Source organism: Ammodytes marinus (genome assembly GCF_949987685.1).
Source record: "Ammodytes marinus genome assembly, chromosome: 11".
NCBI lineage: Eukaryota > Metazoa > Chordata > Actinopteri > Uranoscopiformes > Ammodytidae > Ammodytes > Ammodytes marinus.
Window position 1 is genome coordinate 19456740 of NC_137215.1, and position 12528 is coordinate 19469267.

Genomic DNA, 12528 nt, shown 5'->3' on the forward strand with positions numbered 1-12528 from the left:
GGTTATAAACCTCAAATGAATTGCCAGACTGAATCTCATCTAGGATTTTGACCCCAAAGTCTCCCATACTATATGGGGCATGTCCACATTACTTTATAAACGATGTATATACTGTATATATTCTTTATTTATACTAGAGAGATCATTGAGGGGTGACCATCATTTTGCAATGACATTGAGTTGAACTAAACAGTGCAAAGAAAAAACAACAACACACAAACAATTCAAAGTAAACAGTAATAAAGACAAGTACAAACGGAGTAAAGGCAGTCTCACAACAAGCTGATGAAAAAAGAGAAACCATTAAAAAAAAACATTGATTAATTGATGAAAATAACAATTTTGTTAATTACAATTTAGATTACTAATACAAACCTAGCATTATATCAGAATAATTCAATTGAAAAAAAAACAATTGGAACACAAAAGACAGTAATGTAAAATGGCTGCTATTAAAACTATAGACAATAAAAATATAGTTTTTGCAAGTAGTGTTTGGCAGGTTTAAGATAACAAGTCTCAATTGGATAAAGGGTATGAAGGTATTGATTTAATGTGTTCCAGAAGTCGGGGGCACTGAAACTATTTGCAGAATTTCTTACAGATAATGTGATAGCTTCCCGGTCAGAGCTTTGTAAGTAAAAAGATCCCAGTCAGTCACGTCTTTTTTTTTTAATACACTGAATCCCTGTGATCCATCCAGCTACAGGGAAACACTTAGTACATGCTTAGCAGTGCAGGACTTATGACATTGTATGGTAAAACAATCCCAATGACCCTGTTCACACGTATAATGGGAGGCACGCAGGCAGGGGTGGGAGTGACAGGGCTGCTCTCTGATCACACTCAGCTGAGGGGTGTCACAGCACAGCAGTTGGTGCATCAATTATCGGGTTCAAACTGGAGCAGATCTCAGGCATCACACATGGAGCCAGTGAGAGATATTTGATCTTCTGCCATGGGGAGGATTGGGAAGGCAGGGAGCTTAACTTGGCATAGACATGTTCGGGCAACACTCCTGTCTGGAGTGAAATATCTGACATTATCCAGGTATTCAATACACTAATATTTAGTTTGACATTTAATTGTATGGGAGTATCTAAGCCTACATGACATATTTACTTCTCAGTGTTGACAACTATTACATCCTGCGCCTTCAACCATGATAAAGAAGACAAGCCTGGAGTTAGCGCTTAATAAGGACATAGCTGGGTTCTGTGACATCTGCACTGCCTTTACTGCTCACCTCAGCACTCCCATCTGTGAACCAATCATGCTCGATACTTGGTCTAGATTGCAATGCCCACCCATCGACCTTACACTCTATCCTCTCTCTATCTACCTATGACCTTTCCTCTTCTCTTGAGGATTCCCCAGCTCTTCCCTTCTTCAACCACGAAAAACTTGTCATCTTCATAGACATCCTTTTTCTTCTGTCAAAGTCCGAAACCAAGTGATGTTAACCAATAGTGGTCAGTTTAAAAACAATGATGAAGCCCTTCATTTCTGATTAATTGGTCCGCCTTTGTTGTTTTAATGCTTAGCAGAATTTCTGGCCCATAGATAGATAAAGATTACCCTCAACACAAACAGATTGTAGAATAGTAAGATATGCTGGATACGTACAGTAGATAGTTGTGTCCTTTTCAAATGTGTGCATAACAAGTCTGCATTTTTTTTAGGTGAATTTAAAACAGCATTTGAATTAGAAAATACTTTGTTGACCCAGTGTTTGGTTTAGAAATGTGGGCATGAGCTCAGCTATCCTGGCCCCGAATTGGGAATCTGTTACTATCTGAAACTGACCTGAAGTTAGAGCATTATCGATTGAGCAGAAGTAAGTGCTAGGCTGTGGCAGAGGACCTAGTGCTAATGAAGCAACTTAAAACAAAATTAGGATGTTCACTTCATTCGTTTTCAGTTTTATTTTTATAATAAATCATAATCTAACCAAACTGTCCTCAAATCTAATCTGATTTGAGGCTCGTTCAGCGGGTCAGTGTGCTGCAAGTCTTTTGTTGTGATATCAATGGGGCTGTACAGCTTTTTTGTTCTCTTAAATACTGCATGCTTCATTGAACAGATGATAACTGGCACTTCAAAAAGGTTTATTTGTTTGAATTACACACTAGTTTGGAGGTAGGATTGCCTTTTTAACACAAAAGATCGTTATTCATGTTTATCTCATATCTGATTACGTCTAGTTAAGAGCGTTGAAATATATGACAGAAATAAATCTACATTTAGACTAACACCATAAGAGAACAAGCCTTATTTGAACTTCATCAAAGTCATTATACATTGTGTGTGAGCATAATATAGTCCCATTGATTTTCGATGAAACTCTAACACATTGAGATACATAAATACATGTCATATAATGTACATACAAACACGGCATACTGTTGATCTTCTTGTGCACTGGATCTATACAATGAAACCTGGTTGAAACGTTATCCGTAACATAATTTGGCGCCCCTTCCTAAATTATTTTAAAAAACCAACAATAACTATAGAAGAGTAGCTACCTCCCCCCTCTTTTATTTGATTTAATTTTATTTCTTTGTGTTTTTTTTTGTGTTTTTTTCATATTGATTGTTTATTTTTGTTTCTTGTAGGGTATATTTCGTGTTGTTGGGTGTGAGGGTGGGATGTGGGTGGGGTATGTTCGGGAAAAAAAGGGGAAAAAATGTGTACTCATTGTGCTATAATGTCTTTGTTACTAACATTTAATAAAAAAAACCTTTGAAAGAAACGTTATCCGTACAGATGATCAGAAGAATTTAAACTGAATGCAGATGATTGTTTATGTTGCCTCATTTGCTAAATGGAAATGGGTTGTTAATGACCATTATTAATCTCGAGCACACGTGACACCAAGTAAATACATTGCTCTGCCTTGTCGTAAATCTTGATGCCCCCACACTGTGTAAATAGTCTGTTCATTTTCCCTCTCTGTCTTTTTTTTCAGGTCTAGGCCTGGATCAGTTCATTGTGAAGCGCTACGATGGAAAGGTAAGGAGTTGGCGTCTTGGTGATAAAGAGAATAGTAGGTTCAACTTATCATAGAGACCAGCAGCAGGGAGTTTATTTTATTTGTATTGTCCTGGAAGTGTTTCATTCCCTGGTTCATACATTTCAGTTTAAAGTTGAACTGTTGTTGAATAACATATTATTAGAGCTTATTTCTTTTTCCACTGCAAAACTCGCCCAGAAGGGTTTATTCTCTACAAGCCAAGGCCCATATCAATAATAACTCAATGAAGCAGGTCACCCAAATAACACATTTTTCACTTCTCTGTGGTGTAAGTTCCAAGGTTTAAAGATATCTGCCTATCAAACTTCTGCCACTAAACAGTTACAAAAATAAAAAAATAAAAGACTTCAACAGTATTCAAGGCACTCTCTACAATCCACAGACCTTCCTCTTTATGAATTAACGACGATTTGTTTCAGTAGAAAGTGGTTCCAATTAGTCAATATATCCTTTTTTTGGTAAAAGTTATCTTTTCACAATTTTGTCATAAAACTATGTTCGTTTACTCTTAAAAATCCTCTTGTTCATGCACTTTTCTAACCCCAAACTATAGTAAGAGGTTGAAATATGCATACCTAGAGATGCAACTTTGAGAAAAGTATGGTCTTAATTAAGTGTAGTATAAGAAACTGTTATATTGTTAAGGAAATTAAGTGAAACAAGTAATATGTACTTTGTTTCAAAAAACAGGCTTAAGAACTTTACATTGGTTACTTTTTGGGAAAACTAAACAACGTCAATTAATATTTTTTTAAATATTAAGCCGTATCTGTTTAAGATGTATATTTTACGAAACCCCCAGTCCTAATGTATATGTATATATAAAATATATGATATGATATGATAACACAGTGTAACTGCTGACTGGAAATGCCGCAATCATTTTATCTTCTATGTTGAAATGAAATTGAAGAAATTGTACAAATAGAACTGGAATGATGTATAAATCAAGGTAATAACTCATATAAATATACAACTGTTGTTTGCTGGTTTATTTGACTTCTCTTGATTTCTACAAGTTCCATTTCAGGTACAAGTTTTATAGGAGAAAAAAATGTAAATTACTTTTGATAAGACCTCCTTTAAAATTGAAGAAATACAGATGTTGTTTTTCCACAGACCATGCCCTTTGTACTATGTTATTTTTCTTTGCTTATGTCATTGCTTTAGCTTCTGCTTTTCTGTCTGCTTCTCAATCATCAAGTCATTTTATTTCCCAATCTCAGTAATTGACAATAGCAGATAATTGTATTGTCTTTCTTTTCAAAATATTGTTTGAGCTCTGAAAGTTCCGAAAAGATTTAGAGGGCAATGAAGAAAATATGCTTTCAGCCTAGGCATGTCTCTGTTCCCAGTCAGGAGCATAGAAGCTATTAACAAGAATATTATATTTTTAATAACGGCTTCCCTTGATATTGATTTGTGACCATTAGTGCCCTCTCATTCATCCCAGGGAGCCTCTCTCACACCCAGAAGCCAAACCACTATTATTCATTTAGTATCGGCTAATAATCAGTGTAGTGATTGTCGTTTCGAAACTCATTACAAAATCCATCATCTCCAAGGCTGCTATGACGATAAGTAAGCCACCATGTTGTATTCTGATGAACCACATCAAGTCAGTGAGGATCGTATCACAACTTCCCTTTTTTACCGCCTCCTGTAATTCATTAATAGCTAAGCCTTTTGTTTGTCAAAGAGTTATCAGAACTTTGATACACTTATATTTCAAAAAGCATGTTAACCAAAGAGCTCGGGCTATAAATGAATCAAAAGTAAATGTTGAATTCTGCTGAGGCCTCAAATCGAAATGGAGTACTCTTCGATTATGGCCCTTGTCTACTTATGCAAATGTCCTCCCTATCCCTAGGCCTTGTTTTCTCTTAATTTGCCTGGCAAATCTCTGGACACATGGTCTTCTCTGATACTTTTTTTTAGCTTTGGTTGTCCCCTGAGATTTTCCTGCCATGGCTAATGTGGCTCGAGAGCTCCCCTCCCTCCTCCGGCTGTGCCCAGCCCTTCTTTTTGCCCAGAGACGCAGGCACAAACCTCCTCATTGGCTTAATGGGCACTCCTAGGAATAAACCATTACTGTTCCCTGCTAAGAAGCCAGGAAATCTATAGTCATACAAAGTGAAAAATGCATTGAATCAAACTTAAGGTGAAATGGCCGCAGCTAAAGTACCGTCGGCCAATAATATATGTAGTATGCAAATCACGAGGGTGTGGGGGAAGTACAAGGTCAGCATTTAAACTGGGAGGTGAACTGCAATGAAGGCCAAGGTCAATGTCAGAGTGGTGTATAGTATATTGTGTGAGAGTAAAAGACCTCTGTCACTTGTTTTGTATGTGGATGTCTGAAATAAACTAAATCAAATCAAAAAAAAAAAATCAAAAACTTCCCATGGTAGTATTCAAATATAGCCAAACCACCGGAGAGGCTTGTCACATACAGTACATACTGTTTGGTTGCAGTAAACCATCTCGGTACATCCCCCCTCTCTCTCCGGCTGCTGACGCTGTACTTGTTCCAGCAGGTTCAGTCTGTATGCAAACATTACTTCCCCTCTATATGGTTGTCTAACAACATGCTGTTCATATTGACTCACCCTGTTTGTTCTGTTTTTATTTTCCTGTCCAGAAAAACACTGTTATTTTAGTCTTTAAAAAAATGGGATTGCCGGTTGTGTTTGCTCAACCAATGGTGTCATTGCACTTTCCACCTGCTGTTAATTCACTCCCATCTCTGTGTCTGTGTCTCTCAAGCTGCCCTGTAATCCAATGTTGATGTGACTTGACGTTGCCATTATTAACTGTTGATTATTCTCTTGTGCTCTGTATCAGCCGCCCTCTCTCATTCACATAACAAACAAGTAATCCCTCCATTTTTTCTCTCTCTTTCCTTCCTCGTGAATAACCTTCATCCTCGACGATCCCCCCACCCCCACCCCTCTCTTCCTAAAATCACCACTTTTTTCTCTGTCTCCCCCCCCCCCCCCCCCCCCCTGATTCATTCCATCTTCTGATCCCCATTCTCCACCCACAAACTCCCCGTCCCTCTTCTTCCTCCTCCTCCTCCTCCTCTCCTCTTCGGTCTCCCTCCCTCTTTCCCGGTCTGCCCCTCCCTCTCTGCAGGACTTCTGGCAGGTATGGGGTGTGTGCCGAGCAGCATGTGTGCACCTTGAATGAAAAGAAAAAAATGCACTTTGTAGTCACTACTTACTCCCTCCCTCACTCACTCACATGTATACATTCTTCTCCCTCCTATACCTCTTATTCTTATCTTTAACTCTCTCACTCCCCTGTTATATGAAGGGCATATCTATTGATTGCTGTTAGTCCAGGGGAACAGCTAAGTAAGTTAATTTTTTCTGTATTTTTCACATCTCAGCTTCAGCAAGTGGGAAACCAGAGACGTGCCATGATGAGTTGGCCAGTACAGGACAGCAGTCAAACAGAGCATTAGAGTGTATTTATTCTTTCTTTTAAAGATAATTTTTTGGCATTTTCAACCTTTGTTGGATAGTACAGAGTTGAAATGGGGAGACAGAGAGAGAGGGGGGATGACCTGCAGTAAAGGTCCACGGGTCGGATTTGAACCCGCGACCACTGCAACGAAGGCCGGATCCAATATGGTACGCGCTCTATCCACTACACCACCAGAGCACCTGACTGTACTTATTCTTAACAAGAAAATACGTAGACTGGTAGTAAAATGTTGAATTTACATGTAGCTTTTCTCTCTCAGGGTGTTGGCGTTGTGCACAGCCTGAGGGGTGAAGTCAAATGCTATAAGCGATAATGCATAGCCACGGTATTATCTTGCATAATAATAAGTCAGATTAGATCATGGCCTTGGACAGCACTTTGTTTCTTAGTGGTTGTCAACAGTGGAAAAGTGCATTATAAACCTAACGGTACTCATGTTTCGCTAACCAGGGCTTAGGTCTGATTCATTGTCCACCATTCTTTAACAATCTTTGAAAGCGGTTGATTTTAGTATAGCTTCTCTTATTGCTTGTGGTGAGTGGCCATGGTATAAGCACAGTAATACATTTGTTATCTCCTAATATTGAAAATGACAAATTTGGAGGAGAAAAACACCACTCTGTTGTTGTAGTGTTGTTTACCTCTGCCTTATTTGTTTATTTCCTAGGTCACTTAACAAGTTGCTTATATTAATTACGTAAATGTGTATATGCTTTGTTCATTTTAGCTGTACGTACTTTCCAGCGATGCTCCAAAATGTTTCACCAGAGTCAAATGGCGAAACATTTTGTGATGCAAACGTTCTGGTATACACATGTATGTTGTTAAGTGTAGATAAACAAGCCTTTCCCTATGAGCTTTATCTACTAAATTATTTGGCCTTTAAGCAGGTCTGAATGCCTGTCAGTCGGGATGATAGATAGAGTATAAACCAAGCGCAGCAAAGGGCAGGTTACAACCCGTACACCCCTTTTATAATGACTGGGAGTGTCAGAAACTGAAGTGGGCACACACCCTGTTGTGTGTGTGCACCTCCCGTGCACTTTGTATAGCTTGTAGGATGTGGTCTATGCCATGATCCTCCTGAATTATTGTAAGTGAAGTCTTTAAACTTATGAATAATTATTAAACACTGTAGCACTGCTATATAATTTACACACTGGTTAGTGCTCCAAAGTAAAGTTCACATACATGTAGAGTCAAACTTTAGGGTAGATGACGTCAACAAGTCTTGCTAAGCTGAGATACAAAGAGCAGCTGAAAGGACTCATTTAAAAGGAACTTGTATTGTTCAATGCCAAATCATAGCAGTGCTGTTCCCCTGCACTCCTTCTGTTTTGCTCTATATGAACACACCTTTTCTCCTCATCCTTTCATCTCTTTCCAAGAAGTATATGCGCTAGCTTTCTTTTACATGCTTTGGCACTCTAGCCATTCTCCCCAGCATGCACTGCTCTATTGCCTGTGTCTCACAGAGAAAGTAGCTGGTGGTGGCGCCCCCTCTCTGCGCATGGTGGCATCAAAGGGTGGTTTTGGACCCAAGAATTTGCTCTGTTATTAACTAACATCAAGGCTGTATTGTTGTGCTTGATAACCTTCACCAATCCATCCTCTCTGGATTGTCCGGATGTCAGTGCTGCATGATTTCTGTAGAGCATGGTTTAGAGTCACTGCAGGCAGGACTTTGTACTTCCGACATGTATCCAACCTGTTCCTACATGCTGTGGGCCCTCTCTGTATGTACAGCCACAGTGTGACCTGCTACGACTGACAGTGGACAGCTGTCACTCAGAGGGAGTGCAGAAAGGGGCTGCTCCAATGGAAACGAGCCTCTTCTCACACACCAACTGTTGTCATTTTCACTCTTTCTGATTCCACAGGAAGCTCCGTGGGGCTGACGTTTGGACTGTCGCCTCCCCAATTCTTTATATATTCTTTTCATACTGTCTTCAATGCTTGCATGATTTCTTTGTCCTCTCTGTCAAAGTTTGTCTCTGCGAAAGCTCGCCCAATCTCACACACACATTGTTCTCTCTTCTTCCTCTCCTTATCTCCAGTAGTAGAGGTTGGACTGTCTGTGCACCTGGTCGGCTAATTCGGTTCGCCCTCTCCTCTTGTGAGACAGCTGCTATTCCTCAGTGACCAAAATTTGATTATTAGGCGTTCCACATCAGGGTCTATTATTCTGATGGTGCTACAAGAATAATTATGTGTTATTAAGAGTACACCTGCTCTCCAGCGCCCCCTGGGACTAGGGGTGAAAAGCTAATACATTAGTGTTCTCTCCCCACCCACACACACACACACACACACACACACACCTTTCTTTGGTCCCAAAGTATCATCTTAAGCAATGAAGTACCAATCAAATATGAATTTTGATGATGGTTGTATGTTTTGCAGTGCTGTTCAAAGCAGGGTACCTAGCATAGAATCATGTAGCCTTGGTGGTTTTCTGTGGGGCTTGGTTGAAGAATGAATATATTTGCATGTTTGGCAGCACAGGACTCTTGCTCACTGTAAGAGCTTTTAGCAACCATCCAGATGTTTCCAGGCTCACACCCCGGGGTTGATTTTAACCTGTAACAGGTCATCCTCGATTCTCTTTCCCATCCAAATTCAGGTCTTTCAAGCACCTGCCAAAATGACAGTAACCCCAGGTCCACCACATCGCACAAATCAGCCTGAAGGTGCTGACCTAATTTTAAATTGTTTGGCCCCCGTCACCCCCACTTTCTCTCACTCTGCATTGTCAGCCTGTCACACTGTACACATCTTTTTATTCATTTCTAATCTGTATATTCAGTTCATCCAGTTCCATCGCCTCTTACCTGTACAACAGGTTGCTTAGGGACAGGCATCGCTCGAGCGCACACACGTGAATGCTTAGACAAAGAGCAAGTGAGGGCGGTTACGTACCTCTCTTTGCAGCTTGAGCTCTCCATTTTAAGTTACACGCCTCAACCTAGACCATTAACTTCATCTTCTTGTCTTAATGCTCAAAGACAAGCAGACTACTAAATCAAAAAGATATTATCTAATGTTTTTAAAGCTAAACACAAACTTATTTGGCTTATACCCAGGTCTTATATCATCGGCTTCCCTCTTTTCTTCTCTTCTGTTATCGGGGCGTCTGCAGCTGCAGCGTTGGACAGGGCCACAGATCCAATCAGTATCAAAGCACTGCAGTTTGTTCTGTGGCATTATAGAGGGCCAAGACTAAGCTGCCATCAGCTCCCAAGCCAAGTGCTTGGCCACACAAAGTGCTGGCAAAGCAGCGTAAATAACAAGAGAGACATTAGTAGGAAATGAGTCGGCAGTATATGACATATTCTTAGTATCCAAATGTCCAGAGTTGAGTCTGATCTCAATCACAGTGGCTTCAGCAGCTGCCTGTTTACTGTTGTGACATGATGAGGCTCAGTTTCAGTTTCAACAAGGAAATGTGAACACCCTAAATACTCTTTTGTCCGATACTCGTTTGTAAGTATGTCACTTTTCACTGGTCTGCTCAGAAAGTGTTTCGTAGCCACTCATGTGAAATGTGAAGAAAGGGATTCATGCGTGCATGCCTCTGGCTGTGCTTGAGTTTTTATGGGTCTAATTTGTTGGACTCTTCAGATTTGGGCTAGTTGTAATTCTGCCAGTGCGGCTATCATGCTGCTCTATAGCCCGGTGCACTGGAGAGATTAGCCCTGACCCAAACCCTTAACCCTGTACATTTGCCTGCCCTGCCGCCAGCAGTCATCACTGGGTTTCTGCCTCAGCTCACAGGCTCCTTGGCTTGTAAAGTCCGTCATCTGGACACAGCCCGTGGAATTGGCCGTAGTGTATAGCTAACAAATACAGGCTGTGAGCGGGCTCAAGGCAGAGCTTTAAAAAGAAGCAGAGCAGTTGGCACTGTGCAACTGACACGCACACTATGAGATGAGGGGCTTTGCTAGTAATTAACTTGTGAGTACTGCAGCAGTTAAGATTACATCATCCGAAGACCAGCACTTTGGGAAAAATCTACGAGTGTTGGATACCGACTCCAATGTAGTTTTTAGTGTTTGCAACAGTAACTTTTATAGGCATTATGTTCTCTAGGTTGAACACTGGTGAATAACTAAACTGTCTGTATCTGAATTATAAGTAAATGGTTGTCCTGTTGAATGGCTTGTGGCTGGAATATCCAATAGTGCACAACTGGCGAGCTGAGGCTATCACCACTGACATACAAGTGGAGGATGAAGAGGAAGATGTAACATGATCTTATAGCAGAGCTCCATGGAGAAGGCTTAAAAGCCAAGCTGGAACCCCGCAGCACTTATAAAACACTGCCATACCTGTCTGCTTGAGAGAGAGCACAGTGTTGCATCATATATTTGTTGGAGAGATGTACAGTCTTGGCAGCACATTGTGTTTGTGAGTGAGTCTGTGGATCCTTAAGAGCAAATCCTGCCCTCCTCTGACTTTGACAAAAGGCTGCAGAGTTCTGCTCTGTGTTTGTGTGTCTCTTGGTTAGTATGCCCCCGTGCACACTCTCTGACACGTCTTCTTATATCAGCCGAATACACTATTTGGCTCCACTCTTTGGTGATTATATTACGACCTCATTCCTTGAATGCTTTTGTCCTTGACTCAGGACACTGAAGAAAAAATTAGTCATTATGTCTAATGTGCTCTGTGCCTCTGATCGTTATGATGAGGCTCAGTGTGTTCATGTCTCCCTTGTGTTGCTGTCTGTGTGGGCATGAGTGTGAGCTTTCCCACACTCGTGCGACTGCAGGTGCCTGTGTGTGTGTGTGTGTGTGTGTGTGTGTGTGTTTTGAACTGGCATTAGGGCTCTGGCTCACCTCAGGCTCAGAGGGCTTTGTCTGTGTGTCATCGTTACAAACTTGGGGGACAGTACCAACCTCATTTACTCTCACCTACTGTTATTTGATCTTTTTATTCTTTCTTCATGTATGACGTATCTGTCTCTCCCTAGGATTCTCTCACACTTTTACGCATGCAGACACTTGAGAGACTTCGACTCTTTGGCACCATGAGTTTCTTGTATTGCCTTTTATTATCTCACTCTCACTCTCTCTCTGTTTCTTTTAGCGTAGTAGCACTGCTCCAAAAATAACTTTTTTCTTTCTCACCTCCCCCTTCTCTCTCCCACTCCCTTCTTCCCATATAGTGTAAATATGAATGTGTCTACCATCAATTATGAATGCTACAGTACAGACCACTATTTTCTGTAGATAGACACAAATCGGGGATAGTGATATATTTTTACAAGCTCATACCAAATGTCTTTAGCAGCCATTATACAGTCTGTATTTAATGAAGAGGGAGTCGGATCATGCGGAAATTGATTTTGAAAGAATGTTGTGCTATTAAGGGGGATGTCACCAAATTGAAGTATTCACATATGTTTTTCTCCCAATTAATTTAAGTCTTCTTTTCCATTTCAAACCATTATATTCTAGCTATGATTTGCTCACTCAGCATGCAGACAATACTTAGTAAAGATGGAATCAAAGAGACAATCGTTCTAAATGATTGTTGCAACAGCCTTGTAAAAAGAGGTGCATAATTTTCTTTCCATCATTTCTCAGTCCTCGTGTTTTCTTGCAGGCATTGTTATTCATGTTTGCAAAAATGCTACTGCAGAGAAAACAAGACATATTTGAATTCCTAACTTAAGTGGTATCCCCCAGTTATCTTGTCATGAGCAAGATGTTTTCTGTTTGTTTGTCTGTGTGTCTGTGTGTGTGTGTGTCACAAAATGAATGCACATGGAGTGTCTCTGTCGTTCAAGGCCCTGCTAAAGACAGCAGAGGCCACACTGTTCTCTAACAGTTGTTTGTCCTCCTTCCTCCTCCTCTGAATTGGACCTCTTACAGACGGAGGTAACTCCACACAGGCTCGACGGGGCCCAGCCCCACCCACATCTCCCCCACCTCAAGGCATGCTCTCTCCGTCTGTACACACTTGTTTTGATGGAGCGTCCTACTATTCGGGACACTGTG

General features: G+C 40.7%; 1 protein-coding gene across 2 annotated transcripts in view; it reads left to right on the forward strand.

Annotated features, from left to right (window-relative positions):
* The window catches only part of micu1 (mitochondrial calcium uptake 1), a 31835-nt gene that overhangs the window by 8716 nt on the left and 10591 nt on the right, over positions 1 to 12528 (forward strand). Inside the window, exons 5-6 of one of the 2 annotated variants that reach the window (XM_080036878.1) lie at positions 2972 to 3015; positions 12403 to 12465. In XM_080036878.1, the coding sequence (XP_079893004.1) occupies positions 2972 to 3015; positions 12403 to 12465 (107 nt within the window). The remainder of the gene's footprint in view (positions 1 to 2971; positions 3016 to 12402; positions 12466 to 12528) is intronic. The other variant, XM_080036879.1, reaches the window with a different exon arrangement.